Source organism: Eublepharis macularius, chromosome 14 (assembly GCF_028583425.1).
Source record: "Eublepharis macularius isolate TG4126 chromosome 14, MPM_Emac_v1.0, whole genome shotgun sequence".
In the NCBI taxonomy this organism is placed as follows: Eukaryota; Metazoa; Chordata; class Lepidosauria; order Squamata; family Eublepharidae; genus Eublepharis; species Eublepharis macularius.
Window position 1 is genome coordinate 15,560,435 of NC_072803.1, and position 19,523 is coordinate 15,579,957.

Here is a 19,523-nt window from a genome sequence, read left to right on the forward strand (position 1 = left end):
TCCCCACACTGTGGAATGAATCAGAGAGGAAGAGAGACTTGTCTAAGACCACAATCATATGATCGAGGTGGATTTTGAATCATGAACGTTCCAGCTCATATTCTGATAATGTTTCTTGACATGATAGTTGTACAACTTTCTTCCTTAAATTAGTACTTAGCCTGAAGATTAGTTAAGAGATGCTTCATTGGGGAAGAAAGATAGCAACATTAGTCTATATAGAAAACAGACAATCTATTCTCCTGTGTAATGGGCTATGGAGGAAGTGTGCAAGTTCAGTGGTGTGGTGACTTCATAGCATTGGGAAATAATGGTCACCCTGTCTTTACCCTGCCAGAATCAGGAGTCAAGCAATGCAGCAATGCCTGCCCCCCCCCCTTCAACCTGCTGGAATCAGGCTTGTAGCAGGCGGCAGTGCCTGCCCCCCTTCACCTAGCCGTAGTCAGGCGCAAAAAGGAGGCAATACCCCCCCTTTACCCAGCATGTATCAGGCATGGAGCAGGTAGCAAAGCTCACCACCCCTTCACATGGCCGAGATCAGGCATGGAGCAGATGACAATGCCCACCCCCTCCTTCACCAGCTGGAATCAATGATGGAGGAGGAGTGAATGCCTGCCTGCCTGCCCTCCCCTTTCTAGAGCCCACTGTATTTTCCCCCTCAACAGGCTTTGTTGCTAGTTGGGAAATAATGGTCTAGTTGTAATTGTTCAATACCCTTGAGAGAAAGGGATTCTAACTAACAATTTTCCTGACATGCCAATTTTCTATGCGCAGGTGTTTGGAGGGTATGGAAGAGAGTTTCATCAGATCCATCTCCACCTGTAATCTGTGGTGGTACAGCCTAGACATCAATTTTCTGCTAGGCCATTGTTTCAAAGTGAAATTTGTATATTATGTCCCATTTCTGAATAAAGCCTGTGATCCAAAGGAATGCTGACGTCACACCCAAGCGCTTATATACCCCCAAAGGGAGTTAGAGTTTGAACAGCAGGACTCCATGAGACATTGCATACTGCATTTGGAACTCTCCATCAGTTTCAGATGTGTCTCATATTACACCATGGAATGATTCTCTTTGAGAAATAGAAATCTAAAACTTTCTTGAGCATGCAGACTTAATTATGCAATTGTTGCCTCACTGGGCAGAGTAGTTGATACTTTCGCAATCCCTAGAAGTACAGCAAATTTCACTGTAAAGGATTCTTAAAGGTTCAAGGGGGGCAGGATGGCAATTAAATATACTACTCTTTACCCTTTTAAACGGAACTAGATGCTTTTGAATTTTAAAATATTGACTTAACTTTCTGCACCTTTCCCCCCCTCCTCCCATTTCCTCCTACAGGCGAGAGGAGCAGACATCCCTGAGATTTCAGGAGAGCTACCATTGCGGACATGTGGCAGCACAGCTAGCATGAAAGTAAAGAACGTGAAAAAGTAAGTTGTTTCGTCTTATCAAAATAACTTTTCATTATTTTATTATTAGCTTTGGTGACCTCCTTTTGCACTCAGCTGATGACTGCTGATATAGACTGTGATGTATTAGGCTGATTTGTTACAGCTGTACACTTTAAAACAACATACTTAAAATAAATAAGTGCCAAAAGACAAAAGGAAGTATATAAACAATTTCAGAGTGCTTCTTTTCCCACAGTATCTGCAAATTAGCCATGAAAAACAGATTTAAAAGTCCTACTTGCACTATTCTTTCAAAATAAAATCTTTCCGCACTAACTGACATTTCTATTATGACGTATGTGGGGGCGGAAAGTGCTGTCAAGTCATAACTGACTGATGGCAACCCCTTCCGGAGGTTTCAAGGCAAGAGACTAACAGAGGTGGTTCACCATTGCCTGCATCTGCAACCCTGGTCTCCCATCCAATTACCAACCAAGGCAGATCCTGCTTAGCTTCCAAGATCTGACAAGTTAGGCTTGCCTGTGTTATCCAGGTTAGGGTATTATGGTATGTACTTTTGAGGTTTAGAATCCACATCATCAGATACATGAAGTGTGCTCTTAGCTGGCAGATATGTGGGCATAGATGGAAAAAAAATGTAAACCATGGGTCAAAAGGCTATGGGGCATGAGGATTACATTGAAAGCTCAAAAAACCATTCACAATAGCAATATTAGGTGATAACACAAATCTACATAGACTTATTAAGCAAATTTGGCCATATGAAGTGTGGGAAGAAACTATTCTCTCAGCTGAGGTCCAAAGTGATAGAATTAAAGTTCCTGCCAATTTTAATTCTGCAGCTGCAGGAGTCTTTTTTAGAACTATTCTGTGTTTGTGTGCAAGGTGAAAGAGGCTAGAGGAAAGAGGCTAGAGGAAATTCCGCAGCCAGCAAAATACCCTTTATTGCTACAGCTGGGGTTGGGGATGGAGCTTGGCCTGTTGTTTGTGGCTCATGGCTTTGTCCTTGTCCTTGTTTGCTTTTATACTCTGTTTTAATACAATTTGTAGCCTGTTTTGGGTCCCCATTGGGGAGAAAAATGGAAAATAATAAATGAAGTGTTGCTGGCAGCTTAATAATGATTAATGAATTAAGTCAGTGTGTTGACTTGGTGGTCTAGTGCAGACATAATGCTACCTGCTACCTGCCTCTGACCATGGCTAAGAGATTAGAAGTGGCTGTGGATCGTGTGCTCTTTCTCCACACATCTGTACCAGACTTGGCCATGGTTAATTTTAACCAGGATTCCTATTGTAACCCAAATTTGAAACTGGAGTAAAGAAGAGAGCCTAACTCCTGTGGCTAGAGTGGTGAACGATGACTAGAGGAACTAGGGTTCAAAGCCCCATTCAGTCATGAAGCTTACTAGCTGACCTTAGGCCACTTGCTCTCTCACAGCCTAGCCTACCTCATAGGGTTATTGTAAGGAACAAAGAGCCAAGGAGGTTTATGTCAGGGGACCAAGGAGGCTAGAATCAGGAGGAAAGGGAGAGCAGACTGAAGAAGCAGAGCAGAATGTTTCGTACATTGCCTGATCCAGCAATCTCTATGCAGTTCCAAAGTAGCAAGAGGGAGGGTCCAAGCAGAAAGAGTCTGTGTCCTGTGATTTCAATGGTGGAGGAGCAATCCTGGGGATGGGACTGAACCTAATGTCTCCCTTGCCCGAATGCCCTGTTTTTACTGTTTTTACCTGGGCATTTACTATTGGGACAAAAGCCTATTGGTAGCATTTTTGGATCCTCTCTGTTATTTGGGATGGGGCAGCAGTGTTGGAATCTTAGCTGTCACTGGCAGATTTGAATTGTTAGAAACAAGTAATGGGGAAGGAGAAAAAGGGTACCAGGTGAGGCAGTGAGGGAGGTGAGATGGCTGTGGGTGGGATCATAGGATGACTGGTTAGACTAACAAAGGCCCAAAGATAGGTGACGGCCCAGGCTTCACTTGTGATGGTTGTAGAAGGTCGATTGTTGTCCTGCAAACCTTGATCATCAATCATGGCTAGAATTTTGGGGGATCTTCAGAAAGAACAGAGCCATTGTCAAGGTGTGTCCAAGCTGTGCTTTTATGCTGGCATCTGGACAGTATGATCCATACTCTAGTCCATGACAGACCTGGGGTGTACCTGGATTGAGCCTAAAAGTAAATCTTTTCAAGCGTAAGACTGAAGTAAGCTTCCCACTACTGGAAATCTGAGCAAGATTTGACTCTCTCCCGAGTGCCGTTCCTATACCTTCCTTTTCCTGCTTTCTTCTGTGCTGTGTTCTTATGGTCTCTTTATTTCTGCCTTCAGCAGAACACAGTCCCATATGATATGCTAGGAGATTTGCACTTTACCCATCTTGAGCTAGAATGTTGATTTAATGTCCAGAGTGCTGTCCAGCAGAGATGGGTTTATTCAGAATAGCCATTTATCACCTGCTGATTCTGCTAGAAAAGCTAGCCCTATTTTCTGATCAGGCAAGGCCTGATGTTAAATCTCATCTCCCTCTTACGTTCTCATGGGAAGAATGAGTGATGTTCACAATCTCTTCATTTTACAGCTGGGAATATCTGCCATAGAATTTTGAAGCAGCTTCTGCCTCTGCTAGCGTACAGCTTTTTTCTAGCGGTAACATCTATAGTTTAGGGACTTGGAAATGATGATGGCATGTCACCAGATTTAAGCAGAAGACAGAATTAAATATGAGCATCTCATTCTTATACCTTTCCTTTAAACACTGGCCTTTGGACTGAATTATATTCTCTTCTGTTCAAACACTCGTCATCACAAATAACACTTGATAGTTTGCATCCGTCACAGAATTCTTTCATGTGTCATATGGTATGGGATTACTGATAATGCTTTATATAAAAATGGTACCACCTGCGTTTTGCTAACGCACTCATCTGTGCTCACTTTAGATTCATAGCTGATGCATTTCTTCTGTTTCAGGTTATCCTTTACCAAGGGCCACTTTCCAAAGATGGCTGAATGTGCACACTTCCATTATGAAAACGTGGACTTTGGCAATATACAAGTGAGTTTCATGTTGATGGATGTTCTCTGTTACAGTTTTTATCAGTTTATAAGCTTCAATATAAAATAGTCTTAACTTTTTACATTTATACAAGTGGTGTACTCGCCAGAACTTGAGGGTGTTTCTCATTTCTCCTCCCCTGCTATTTTCTCTTTCTCTTCCCTGAAAACCCCCATAGCCTATCCCCTTTCCTGCTTCCTTCTCTCCTTCCCACCCATCAGCCATGCTACCTTCATCTGCCCCCTCAGTCTTTAGCTTTCCATTTTTTCCTCCCCATAGCAGCATCTACTGGGGAAACTGTGGCTCAGTTGTGTGCTGTTGACTGAGTCCAGCTGCATAGTTGGGAACATGTAAGCTGCTCTGGATCCTCATATCATTCTCCTATCCATTTTACTCTCAGAACAATCCTATGAGATAAGTTAGGCTGACAGTATGTGACTTGCCAAGGTTATCCTGTGAGCTTCCACTGCAGAGTGAACCTGAGTCTCCAGAGCCTGGTCTTAAACTCTAACCACTACACCACACTGTCTTTCATGGGATGGCTAGGTTGAACAGTAACAAGCACCCAGGCCTGGTTGAGTCATGTAAGATGCATGGTAGCAAGTCACCAAGTGGCTGCTGCTAGGCCTGGCCCCAATGAATCCTCCCTCAAAGACCAAAACAGCCCTGGAAAGAGCCCGGCTGTGTCCTCCCACCTTTTACAGACAGAAACCAAGGCTTCAGCTGGCAATACTGTTGTTGAAGCTGTTAGTGCAATCCTGTTTTGAAGCTGTTAGTGCTATATTCTACTTGAATGACAATGGCTCTGTTCCATATTAATAACGAGAATATGAGTGAACTTTGCTTTGCTTTTTAATAACCCCTCCAGCTCCTTTTTTAATCAAATCAGTTCTATCACTTTTTGAATAGAATATTAACTAATGCTAAATGCAACTTGAAATCTAGATTCAGAGATTATTTTTTCTCTTATTCAAAGGCAAACATTAAATGAGTAGCATCAAGATCCAGGTATAAGGCTACCAAAACATTACCCTTAGGAATATAGTTAAGTACAGAGAATCTGTACTTGAAAAGTTACAGGGCTTTATCATATCTTTAATTAATGATTGGCATTGTAAACATTTCTGTTACTCAGTGTATTGGGCAACTGAGGCATAGTAATTTGGTCAAAACTCTTGCACTCAAAAACATGATTGGAAAAGCTTATTACCTTTGCTTTCTTAACCAGTATGTATTTATGGCGAGAGATGGTCTTTCTGAGTGTGAATAATAAAGACACAGGCTCCATAAAGACATATAAGTGCCCCCCAAAACATATCTTTATCAAAGTAAAGAGGTATATTGAGATGGCTGCTTTTGGAATATTCCTTCCTCAGTGGATATTTGAGTATTGCTTTTTGTGGTTGAACATAAGATGAAAATGGAAGCTGTTTTGTGATCTTTTTAAGAGGTCATGCAACTCTGCCTCTGTGTGTCTTCACCAAGAAATGGATTTTGTTTACGATTTATTAAACATGATGCATTTGGGCAATGATACCTGAATTTGAAAGTAGTCTTTAGGAAGAAATTACTATACAGGTTTGAATTGCTACATCTAACCTCTTTCTAATTGGTCTTTAAGACATCATGGTCAGTCTAGCTCCAATGTAAAATAATAGAAAAACATACATATTTCTCATTTTCCATCTTTCACCAGGAATCGATATTTTAAAGCTTAAGTTACTAAGACTCCTTAATTCCTTCAAATTGTGAACCCAGATTTGAATGTCAAGTAACTAAGCCAGTATTGTTCAACTGGTGGTGGTGATGGACTTCCTTTTTTTGATACAGTGAAGGATACACATTAACCTATTTTTAATGTAATGCTTTGCAGTGAAATGTTCTTTCTCTATGAACCTCCACAGATATTTCTGCAAGACTGCAGTGTGCCCTAATAGTTAGGTAGCTATACAAATCATGGAATTTATTGGGAGATGTACTCTTCTGTAATAGGATGGGCTTTGCTGCTGTCGGTTGCGTAAGAATTCACCAGTGTATTGAAGACATAAATCAGATGTATTATTGCATTTATCTTTCAGGACTGAGCTAGAGCATTTTAAAGTGTGTGCTGAAAGGTCATTCCTTTTGTGATAAATTTTACTTTGCTTTTATTGATAAGAGTGTGTGCACAACTATGAGTGGTGTTAAGAATGAGGATGAAAATCTATTCTGGACAATACATATCAATGAGAAAAAGAATGGTACGTTTTTGATATTGAGTTCACATGGGGCTGTTTCTTCCTTTGTTTAAAACCTGCCTTAGCTTAATTTCATTATTTGGTCATTTCTGACCATTACAAGTGATAGTCAGGCCACACAAGAATTTGATATTAATGCTTCAGTCTCTCTCTGAAGATTGGGAACTGGTATTTTTTATGGGCAGTCATGCATTTGTAATGAGTAGCTTCTAAGCATTGTATTATTTTTAGTAATAGTGTCTTCAAATGATGATGGGATTACAGCGATGTAAAGTGTTGGTATGACCACCAATAATAGATTTATATCAAAGTCAGAATCAGTGTTTTGCCATTGTTGGAGAGATGTTCTGGTATTGCATAAGGCTGTGCTAGCACAAATTTTTATAAGGAATGGTCATTCTTTTATAGATAAGTGAAAATGTCTCTCTCTGAAGGTTGGGAACTTGCCTTTTTAAATGGATAGTCATACTTTAGTATGATCTGGAAACTGAACCCAGGCTAGAAAGATGCAGGTGCATAGAATTCCATAGGTGCAATTGAGACCCTTACCAGCTGCATCAGGACACAGTTATAAAGGCTGTATCTTGCTCTAAGGATCTCCAGGAGCAGGTTTAGCAGAATCCTTCCATGTATTTTCTCTACATGTACCCCATCAGTCATAATGATGTATAATTGAACGGGAGAAGAAACAGATTCAGGTAGCATAAATTTATGTAAAGTAATGGCAATCTAATGTCTTATTTTTTCTCTCTTCTCCTAAACACATACTCCAGTCTTGCATAGTTTTCATAGTTGAGATACATAGTTGAGATGTCACAGATGGATTGCCATGTTGGTCTGACCTAAAAGTGGCGGCCCTTGAACAGAGAAGCTTCAAAGGGAGCTAGTGGACTTGCTGTCATGGTTGCAATGTATAGAGTTGTTCACAGTATCAACAAAACTGACTCCAAGCCCTCTTGTATTTGAATATTGCAAAGTTCCCTTTCTTAAACCTACGTAATCTTTTGATCCAGTAAAAAATGTTTCAGAAGCATAAGAATAGTGATTTATGTGACTCGTTGGTATGTTATTTTAAACAGTGATTATGTTTCAGATGGTAGATTCATTTAATTGATTAATCAAATTAACTTACAATCTTACTAATGACAGTATTTGGTAAAGTGTGTATTACAGTTTAATGCAAATAGCATTTTGGTAAATCAGTATTAGGCCATTTTGTTTCTCTGTATTTAGACTGAGGAATGAAATCTGAATATTCACTTCCCACATGTGATCTTTCATTTGACACAAATTAGCCCTTCATGCAGAACTGTCTGTGTGTATGAGCAAGAAAGCATGATTACAGATCAGCCTCAGAACAGAGCATTGGGACACATTTGAAGCTAAAGTGGTGTAACTGTATAAGAAAGAGCCATTCCATTATTCAGTGAACTCTGCCACTGCACATTGTATATTCGTCTTATTGATAGCAGAAGAACAGTTAAAGCTGAAAACCATTTCTTCTGGGTTATGAAACTGTGCCAGAAATCCAATGTCTCAGCTCAGTATTGTTTTGATGTAGAATATCTTTTGCATGCTTCAGGTTTCGAGCCAAGACTGTGTTCTGCTTTTCTGCTTCTAGAATTGTTACATTTTAAAATATGTGTTCTTAGTAGTAATGACCCTTTTGGGAAATATATGCAAATACATAGCTCTACTTGGGGCCAGAGTAGAGAAAACTCAGGCTCCATGCTAAGTATATTTAACAAATGGGGAATGTACCTTCTTTTCCCACAGTATAGCCATCCTCCATCCCCCCTCCCTCTTACTCAGAGTAAAGTAGTTTGTGAACCGAGGCTAATTGGGAATGGAATAACCTTGTATGTGGCTAATATGCCACAGCAATAACTCTTATTTGAACTCTTGCAAGCAGTTTTTTGGCAGTTGTTTTTGGGACTGCACTGAGGGAAAAGCCCCCGTTGTTCCAGAGAGCTGCTCTAGCGTAGTGGTCAAGTGGCTGGTCTGCAAATCAGCACTCTGCCAGTTCGACTCCCACTACTGCCATGAGCTCTGCAAGTGGCCTTGAGTAAGCCATTCCTCTCGGCCCCCTCAGCTTCCCAGCTATATTGTGGAAATTAAAGTAGCACCAACTTTGTTCACTTCTCTGAGTGCAGCACTGATCTGTCTAGAAAGGTGGTATAAAAGCACACTATTGCTGTTGTTAATGTGTGAAAGGCATCCCATTCCCCTCTAGCATTTTCTTCTTATGCTCTGGTTTGGATCCTGTAGGTGAGTTCTTACAAGGTATTAGCCAAGTGGATCAGCAGAAGAGGGTGAAAGAGGCAGATAACCTTCTGTGAACTTTTCTAGTGGATCCTACCCTGTGGTTTCCAGCCTGTCTGTCTTGCATGCTTTCCCATCCTTCTGTTTTTAATGTTGAAAGGAGACTTCAATGGTCATTTCTACTAAGAACTCGTTTAAGGAACTAAGCTTGTGAATACATTATTTAGGTTGGTCCAGTGAGAGCAGAAAACTGAGCTATTTCCTGCAACATCCACACATTTTTATATTTGTCAAAAACAGTCCGGTGAGAGTCATGCATAGGCATGTATAATGATGGGGTGGATTTTCTTATTTATTTCATTTATACCCTGTCTTTCTTCCCCAGTGGGGGCACAAAGCAACTTGTTCTCTTCTATTTTATCCTGAGAATGTATAACTGGCCCAAGGTCACCTGGCACATTTCCATGGCAGAGTTGGGATTTGAATCTGGGTCTCCCAGATACTAATGGGACAACCACTATACAACACTGCCTTATCTCCTCTCCTTTCCCCACTCCCTGTTAGTGAGTAATTTTATGGTGAAAGATTATTTGTTTTAGCATCATTTTTTGCTTTAATGCACACATACACATATTGGAACTGTTTTAATGGCTTAGAAAAGAGGTCCCCAACCTTATTGAATATGTGGGCACTTTTAGAACACAGAGTGGGCTCTATCACAAAATGGCTCACATGGTAGCTGGCCTTGGGAGGCAGATCATAACAGTCACAAAATGGCTGCCTTTTGAGCAGAGATCAATCACAAAATGTTGAGAGGTTCAAGTAAGATATTCTCCTATGGAGGAGACAACTCCTTCTGAAAATGTACTCCCTGCGGACACAAAAATGATGCCTCCTAGGATCTTTTTATGCACATCCTATTCTTGTGAATAGGGAAAGAAGCACATGGGCACCTGAAAACACATTGATGGGTGCCACAGCACTCATAGTAAAGCCATTGGGGATTACTGTGTTAGAATGAGAATTCTTAACTTGGTACATTTCCATGATGCGTCTTAGTGCAGCTTTCCATTGTTCAACATTTTCAGTATGAAAGTGGTCCATTTACTGCTGGGTCTTTAAAATTGTATGGGTGAATTTACGTTGTACTAAAAATGTTCTGGTGAAGCCATGTACAAAATTCTTATTGGCCATGGTATCGCTAAATGGAAACACGTTTTATCAAGGAGGGCCACCACTCTTTGCTTTTGGTACAGAGAAATATGCAGTGTTTCAGAGAATAATTATCAATAATCAGAATTCTAGCCCAGAAAGGGCAAAAACTAATAGCTATTTCTCTACAGCCAGATCTGAAACCTGCTAATTAGTCATTTACCTAATTACATCCACAGTCTTTCCATCTTGGCCTGTGATCTTGTCAGATATTACAGGTTTAAATTGGTTTGGAATCAGTCAGTACATGAATGAGAGACATCCTCTCTTGCTGTAAAATTTTCAGCTAATAATTTTTATCAGTAGATTTTGGTTAGCAGTGACCTGGTGCTTCAGTGTGCTCAGGCAAAATGGAATCACTTCTTAGTGGTTGTTGTAAATGCTCAGTTTCAGACAACAAGAAATGGTGATTGTCCTTTAGGGTGCTAGCACTTGTGTTCAAGAGCGCAGGATTCTAATCTGGAGGGCCGGGTTTGATTCCCCACTCCTCCACTTGAAGCCAGCTGGGTGACCTTGGGCTAGTCATAGCTCTCTTGAGCTCTCTCATCCCCACCCACCTCACAGGGTGTTTTGTTGTGGGGATAATAGTAACATACTTTGTAAACCGCTCTGAGTGGGCATTAAGTTGTCCTGAAGGGTGGTATATAAATTGAATGTTGTTGTTGTTATTATTATTGTTATTCATTTGCCGTGATTCTTGGTCACTGTACCGTCCTCAGGTTAAGGCTCATTTTGGAGCTGCGTGTGCGGTATTCCATGTACTTGCACCCCCAACATGGGGTAAAAATATAAAAGTTGGCTGTTTTATTATTTTTAATTATATCTGGTGTGCAATAAAACTGATAATGTTGCAAACAAAACACATTTATTTTTATCCCTCTGATCCTCCCTAATGCCCTCCTGATGTTATCTTCACAACAATCCTGTGAAGTGGGTTAGGCTGAAAGATTATGAGTGGCCTCAGGATCATGCAGCAAGTTTCATGGCTGATGAGGGATGCTTAATTTGACTTTCCTTGGTCTAAATTCAGTGATGTATCCACTGTGCCATGCTATTTTGGGTTGAATCTCCAGCACATTTGTAAATATCTGTTTAGCTTAACCATGAATGCTATTGGATGCTTTTATGATAAAATCCTTTTGGAATATTTCATTATCATAGGCAACCATATAATTATTGCATAGCATAGAATTTCTCTTAGAGTAAAGATGAAATAATAGACTTCATTTGTAGAGCTGTAGAGCATTATATAAAATTAACTGTGTTTGGTTACCAGAAAATTACTTACAAATGAGCAAATGTTTGTTAGTAATAGAAGGGAAAGGATAATTATTCTCTAGATATTCTCATAAATTTAATAATGGAGTTGTGGCTTCTAAAATCTAGGTCAGGACCAGTTAAATGGCTTTGAGGGCCAAACTTTTGACCAAAGAATCCAGAGGCCACACCTACATTTTTTTGCTGAGTTTGGTATAGTAGCACCCCTGATGAATTTCTTTTTTAAAAAACCCTGAATATCAACAAACATGGTTAAACAATTCCAGTAGCACCTTGAAAAATCAACAAAATTTTCCAAGGTATAAGCTTTTGTGAAAATGTAGTGGTGGTGGTAGTATTAGTAGTAGATTCGATGTATCTGATGAAGTGAATTTTGATTCATGAAAGTTTATACCCTGGAGAACTTTGCTGGTCTTTAAAGTGCTACTGAACTCAGGTTCTGTTTTACTATTACAAACTAACATGGCTGCCTACCTGAAATATTGTTAAAACACCCAGAATATCAATATAATAAAGTAAGTTTGGAACTTGTAAACTGGGGGGAAGAAGGAGAGGAAGAAGATAAATAATTGAGAAATTGTCCTTCCTCCCCCCTCTCCCCTGTGCAGTAGTGTAAAATTGTCAAGCTCTGAGTCATGATGATTATCTTCCACCTAGTTCTGCACCTCAGCAGTGTAGTTGCATAACACAGTTACCCTCTAGTATTGACTGCTGAAGTTCAGGTTTAGATGAGCAGGAAGCTACTCTTCTTGTTGTGAATCTCATTGGTACAGCATGTGTTGCACATCTCTTGGATTCTTTAACATGTTAGAGACTCATATATTCAAGCACTAAAGTTGAATCCCTCCTTTGGCTGCATTTCCTCCCCTGCTGCCCTACCCAGTCCATGAAAAGCGTGGTATACCTTATGCAGACCTTTTAGAATGGGGAAAAATAGGTAGTGGAGAGAAATTGTGGTGATGGAACTAGCAAATGTTAATGGGAGTTGTGCTCGCTAACAGTATTTGAAAGCCTATTACAGTCATCTTTCCCATTTTAAAAATTATCCTCATTTATATATTATTTTGTAAAATTACAGTAAATATAGCTGATTTAATTATCAATATCTCATTGAATGTCAGTATATTGGCTTTCATGGTAAAGTAGGAGCTGATGAAATACTAGGTAAATTGTGTTTCTGTTGACATCCTTTTTAATTATGAGAAATTTTTTAATACAAATATTACATCATGTCTGAGCAGGGGCATTTTTATGTTTCATAGTCTGATTTTGTTGCATGGTTGATCTCACTTAGCCTAACAGCAACAACAACAGAGCTGTCAGTATGCTCCAGAGGTTTGTGGAAAAGAGTGTTGATCCTGCTTTATATCTTTCACTTGACCTAATTTCTTTATGCTCGTGAATGAAGTGTGAGCCTCTTCAATAAAGCTCTTCATGTTGATCAGACCTCAGGGTTTTCTGGCACTGAACAAGTGAACTTCTGTTTCCGGGTGTGGGGGCGGTGGGAAAGTCAGGAATTAAGTTACCATTAGTTTGTATAGGAAGCTTAAGAGGCATCATTGTCAAAGGAATGGACTAACAAGGAACAAGTCTTCTGCAAAACCACCTACTGGTATAGCAGATTTCATGCAAGACAACGATTGTCAAAGAAAAAATAATTTTTTATGAGCTTCTTGTTTCTGAACAGATTTAATTCTGGGAAGCTAAGGAAACATAGTTAAAGAGGTATATCACCCTCCCACATCAACAATTTCACATTACTGGAAAGAATAGTGCTTTTATTTAGAGTTAAGTTAGATGACAGAATATTGGAGGAACAACATAATCAGTCCAGTGATAAGACAGAAGCAACCACTGTTGAAGCTGTGGTAGAAAGGATGAGCGAAGCCATGCCGGATGATGGAGTATAGGAAAAGCTTAGTAAAGCCATGTGGTTTAATTGCATTGACCTCATTCATCTTGTATGCCTTCTGTGCTGAAATTTCTCTTCATTTTCTCTGAGGTACACTTGCCCAGAAAGCATTTTTTCCATATTCCTAGTGCCTCTCTTCTTATTTCTCAAAACGAAGAGGTACTTTCATCTTGTCTGATGCACATTTTATCCTTTCTAGACTCTGTTCAGATGATACTTTATAGTTCTCTCATTGGTAAGAGAGCCATGACTACTAAAAGTCATGAATGTGTGTGCGTAGGTACATGATTTTTATTTCTGCTTTCTGCAGTGAAAATAAAAGCTGAGTTAACGTTCCATATGTAAACAGTTCAGTTTTTAATTTTTTAAATGTGGTTATGGATTTGGATGAATGTTGTAACTGGGATTTGTATTGTTGATAGATTTTTGTGTTTTGTGTTTTTGTGTTTGTACGGCTTGTACGCTACAATAAAGATATTAGTAGTACTATGGGTAATTTAGTTAGAGAACGTGAAATATAGAAGGCTCTTTCTCTGACACACGTATAGGATGGATTAGAGACTAATATGAAGAGAGTTTTCTGTGCAGCAGCATGGAAAGGAGTTTTTAAACCTGGGCTGGCTTGGCTCAGTGGCTTGTCAGGGAAATCCCTGCCAAGCCACTGATACCGGCGCTTAAAATGCCCCTTCCCATGCCACTGCGCAGCAGCATGGAAAGGGACATGGTAAACTCCGGCCAGCTTCCATCAGCGGCTTGGTAAGCCCCCCCCCATCAGCTGTAAAGCGGCCAGCATTTGAAAGCAGGGAGAGGAGTTTAAATGTTCCTTTCCCTGTTGCTGTGAAGCAGTGGGGAAAGAGTATTTCTCCCCCGCCCCCGGTCAGCTGCCGGGCCAGGCAGCTGGTCCAAGGGGAGGGTAGCTCCTTTCCCACCGCTTGGCAGTGACAGGGAAAGGAACGTTTAAATCCTCTTTCCCTGTCATTGCGAAGCTGCAGGGAAAGGCCATTCCTCTCCCCCCCCCTTGGATCAGCTGCCTGGCTAGGCAGCTGATCCAAGGGGAGGAATGCTCCTTTGCCCGCCTCTGTGGAGCGACAGGGAGAGGAACATTTAAATGCCCTTTCCCTGTTGCTGCAAAGTGGTGGGGAAAGGGCATTTCTCCCCCCCCCCCCCGGATCAGCTGTCTGTCCAGGCAGCTGATCAAAGGGGTGGGATGCTCCTTTGCCTGCCACTTCACAGCGACAGGGAAAGGGCATTTATCTCCCCCCTTCGATCAGCTGCTTGGCGGGGATTTCCCCGTCAAGCTACTGATCTCGAGGTTTACAATGCTTCTTCCCGTACCACTGCGCAGTGGCACAGAAAGGGGTATTGTAAGCACCGGCCAGCTTCCATCTGTGGCTTGGCAAACCACTGATCCAAGGGGCGATGCTTCTTTCCCTGCTGCTTCGCAGCAGTGGAGAAAGGGCATTCCCCTCCCTTTGATCAGCTGCCTGGCCAGGCAGCTGATCCCAGGGGAGTTTTTAAATGCTCCTTTCCCCACTGCTCTGCAGTGGCAGGAAAAGGGCATTTAACCCTTCACCTTCAATCAGCTGCTTGGCGGGGATTTCCCCACTGAACAGCTGATCCTGTGGTTTAAATGCCCCTTTCCCTGCTGCTCCACAGAAGCACGGAAAGGGACATTTAAACCCCAGCCAGCTTGGACCAGCTGCTTAGCAGGGATTTCCCTGCCAAACAGCTGATCCTGGGGTTTAAATGCTGATTCCCCTGCTGCTTTGCTGTGGCGTGGAAAGGGGCATTTAATTCCCTTGACCCGAAACTTCACGATGTGATACGAATTGCTTCTGGAAGCTTTGATTTGGGGTTTCTGTATTGGGCCCCACATGCTGGGCCCGATTTGGAAATCCTGAATCTTTGTGAATCAGGTCCAATTCGGGTATTTTACCCGAATTGGAAACCCAAATTGCACACCCCTCCGTTATGTATTTGTCAGCTGACCATTTGTGTGTTTATCAAGTGTAAGAGTTGCACCTTCCTGGGTATATGTATATGAGAACAGTATAACCCTTGTTTACTGTTTACTGCTACTTACAGCACAGGTTTCAGTGAAATTCAAATGTTTACAATTCCTGTTTTGCTGTAGTTTTCCCCCAGGGTGTCCAGTGACGAAACCCTCACACCATGTCTCCTGGTGGATACGATAAGGCTGGTAAATCTGCACTGAGCACGAGTGTGGAAGACTGGTTGTGTCTCCCTCATCTACCACATAAGTGTATCGGCATAGAACAAAGTACCCAACTTGTTTGCTGTATTGTCTGAGCTTCTTGATTTGTCCACACTAGTATTTACAAATTACTAACTTGACATCTAGATAAAAGATCACTTGTGTGACTCTGAAAAGGGATAGAATTGTGACCCATGATAGATAGGGTTGCCAGGTCCAGGTTGGGAAATTCCTGGAGATTTTGGTGGTGGATCCTGGAAAGAGTGGAGTTCGGGGAAGGGAGGGGCCTCAATGGGGTATAATGCCATAGAGTGCACCCTCCAAAGAAGCCATTTTCTCCAGGGGAACTGATCTCTGTGGCCTGGAGATCAGTTGTAATTCCAGGAGGTCTCCAGCCCTCACCTGGAGGCTGCCAACCTTAATTGTGTGTGTTGGAGAAGCACCATAATGCCGTTACTAAATGTGAAAGAACTGTCATGTGTGCAACTTTTATTTGACTAGCCAACTTCATCTTCAGAAAAAAGAGGGCATCTTTTGGGAGTGAAATGGGTTTCTAAATTTAACGTATGAGTTTTTAAAGGAAGATAATTATAATATTGATTAGGAGAGGATGAGAAGAAAGTCCTCAGTAATAAATCTGTTCATTTGATTTTCCTGGAAAAAGAATCAGGTTCCACATTTTGATCAGTCAGACAAGCACATCGTTTTTTGGAAGACACTGTCCTTGGAATTCAAGTTTATAGATTGGAAAGAGACATGCTGCAGTAAGACTAAATAGGTTCTTCAAGGAAACTTGTATTTTTTAAAGTTCATTTTACATCTTTATCACAATTTTCACACAAAAATGTAAAGCAGAGTATAATTATTTCTCTCTCCCCATTTACCATTTAATCTGTGGCTATTGTGCTAATGATGTAATAGGAAATGATTCCTTTCGATGATGGATTGCATTTCCTCAGTTCATCTAAGATCATATATATCTCAATCCCTAGGATATTTGAAAGGGCATTGGCCCATTCCCTCCCCCCCTCCAATAAACATGTTTATTGACCTTTATGTCCTTGCAATATGGCACCTCAGTTTTCATTATGCTGATACTCATTTTTCCTCCTCATAATTATAGCTTAGAAATGATGGCACGTGGCTTTACAGTTATACAGTCTTAATTCTCTTCTCAGGAAGTTTCAGTGTGTTGATATTCTTTATAGTATACTGCCACCTGGTGTTCAGTACCACAACAATATCCTGCTGTTGGTCATAGATTTTGTTTGCAAAGCAGATCCTGACAGTCCCCTTTGAAACGAGAACAGTGTTCAGTTGTGCTGCCTTTTCTCAAAAAGAATAAAATATTTGGAAATTGAAGCATTTTGCTTGGGCAGAAAAAGAAAAATTCTGAGTCTTTACGCAGCAGTATGTGCACCTGTTTCATTACCTACCTGTGTAGATTTATGGAGCTTTTGTTTGCAATCCTTTATTTTCTTTTCCTGTTGCATTAATCTGTAATAATCATTTCTGCAACATGGGTTAAGATTGCAAGATTCATATGAAAATGGTGAGTGTTGACAGCACTGATAGGTTTTCTTTTTTGAATACATGGATATGATTTCAAAGGAGGCAAAGACAAACAGGACAAGGTTATAGAGCAACTGCTGCACATAGTTTGGACAGGAAATTTAACACATGAAGTAACCCTAATTAAGTGCTGCTTGAAAATGATAGCTCAGATACGGCCAGTTTTGTAATTTGTTTCTTCATATGGAGGTCCAAAGCCAGAAGTTACTTTGTAGTGTCAAGGCCAAGGGGTGAGGGTAGGGCCCCCCTTAACAGTGTCCAGGGGCCCAAACTAGGCTGCAACTGTTTTACTGTGATGTAGTCTCTATGATGTATTAGAAATAAAATGCAAACTTTACTTTCTTGTCCCCTGAGTTTGAATGCATGGGATGGGATCATGTGTGCACAGGGGCCCATACAGAGAATTAACCCTTGGTCCCAGTCCCAGTTAATGCTTGGGGGCTTCACAGGTAGTCAGACTTTCAAAGGGCCATCTGATTAGAAATTTCAAAATTTAGTGGCAACATTATTGAAAAGAATCAAGTATCATTATATATTGTTAAATACTATTACTGAAAGGTTTTGTTGGTTTAAAATGCAAAGTTTATGGCAGTGATATCCTTTAAATTCTGAAGTGTCCTCTTGTGAGAGTTGTATAGAACAAATTTTGTAGCATCTTAAAAGATCAACAAAATTTTGCCGGTCATAAACTTTTGTAAATCAAAGCTCACTTCATCAGATATTCTTGCTCAGAGTTATAAGTTTACCTTTTAATGAGATAAACACATTTAATCCCTATTTCTTTCCTGCCCCTTGCACTGTATTCCAGAACTTGCTCCTTTCTTTTGGCACTGTATGGAAAAAGTGGCAGCTGCCAAGCCTGACGCCAGCATTTGCCTCGTTCTCTTTCCTCAGCAATTAAAAGATCTCTGGGTGCTTTCAATGTGCATCCACTGCAAACTGAGACTTCTGCTCCTAAAATAGACTTTGCATTTTTGCTGAAGCTATACGTGACTTATTCTGGTAGCGGCTGCTTTCCCCTTAGTTTAAACTGTTGGGATGTGTGGCATATCACCTACTGGTCTGAAAAGTGGAAAAAACCTGCTACAGCATCAACACTGAACTTTTTTCTAGCGTGGTTTGCTGGGCTGCAGCATGAGTACAACAACAACAACAACAAAGCCTTTATTGGCATATCTCAGGTTATTGATATAGGCAGTAAACAAATATAATGGTAACAAGGGTAATTTGAGTGAAAGCAGTTAGATGTTTGTCAATCGATCCCTGATTACCAGATTTAAAAATAGGGCTACCTTTTCAGTTATTTCAGATGACGAATCATTCAGAAGATGGTACACCATTAAGACCTCCGAATGGACCAGCATAGTAAGTAAAATTGGGTCTAAAAGATTAGAACATATATCAGCATACTGGGAACAATGGAGTAGGATATGAGGAACCGACTCAACTGGATTTGAATTACAAGCACAAAGTCTTGTAGAATATGTGATCTTATTATATCTGCCATGCGTGACTGCAGAAGGGATAGCGTTGCACCTAGCGAGTGTGAGCATGCAGCATAAGTATCTCTCATGGCTTTTGCAGTCAAGAGCTTGGTTGTCCAGCTCATCATTTCAGTACTGGCACGTGGCAGGCTTTTAGGTGGTGGTTTTAGGTTTACATGCATGTATTGTTCCACTATTAATCTGTAAATCCATTTTGAGTGTTATGCCTGTTGTGGTTGACTGCCTAGTAGAGAGAGAGACGAAAGGTTGACTGCTTTGTCCCTCACTATGTTCCTTGCCCTTTTTACTGTGAAGATTTATAATTTGCATATTACAAGTCCCCCCTGGTTGTCTTTATAAAGGCATTAAACAAGCATCTTCTTTTTGGTTGCATTTTAGAAATGTGTTTAGATCCACTACATTTCCCTGTAGTTCTAAAAGCTGATTCAATTTCTAATCATGAAGTTATCTCTGCATATTTTGTACCCTATGGGGCTGAGCTGGATGGCACTGCTTGAGAATTGGTCTCCATGGTGATGAGGAAGGTAATTGACCTAAAGAAGGCTCAATAAAGCTTTTGCGTCAGTCCAGCTAGATCCTTGTGATTGAGTACTGCTATCACTGTCGGTGGTTGCCTAAATTTGGGTTGTTTGGAAGGAGGTTTGGAAGCTTATTAATTCATGAAAGTACAGCCTGTGTGCTAGTGAGAAACAAAGCTAAGATCCCTATGTTGTCAGTCTTAACAGGTTGCAAGCTAGGGGAGCAAGGCCCAGACCCATATAGTTCCTTGAGTATGAACACTTGTGCCATATCTCCACGTGGGGAGGGAAGAACGTCCTCTGCAAAAATAGTTCGAAGAGCATCTGTATTCCCTATCC

The 19,523-nt window shown here is 40.8% G+C and overlaps 1 protein-coding gene across 1 annotated transcript in view; it reads left to right on the top strand.

Annotated features, from left to right (window-relative positions):
* ARHGAP32 (Rho GTPase activating protein 32) overlaps nt 1-19,523 on the top strand; it is a 246,304-nt gene that overhangs the window by 113,041 nt on the left and 113,740 nt on the right. Inside the window, exons 3-4 of the mRNA XM_054998383.1 lie at nt 1,343-1,434; nt 4,389-4,473. Coding sequence (XP_054854358.1) covers nt 1,343-1,434; nt 4,389-4,473 — 177 coding nt within the window. The remainder of the gene's footprint in view (nt 1-1,342; nt 1,435-4,388; nt 4,474-19,523) is intronic.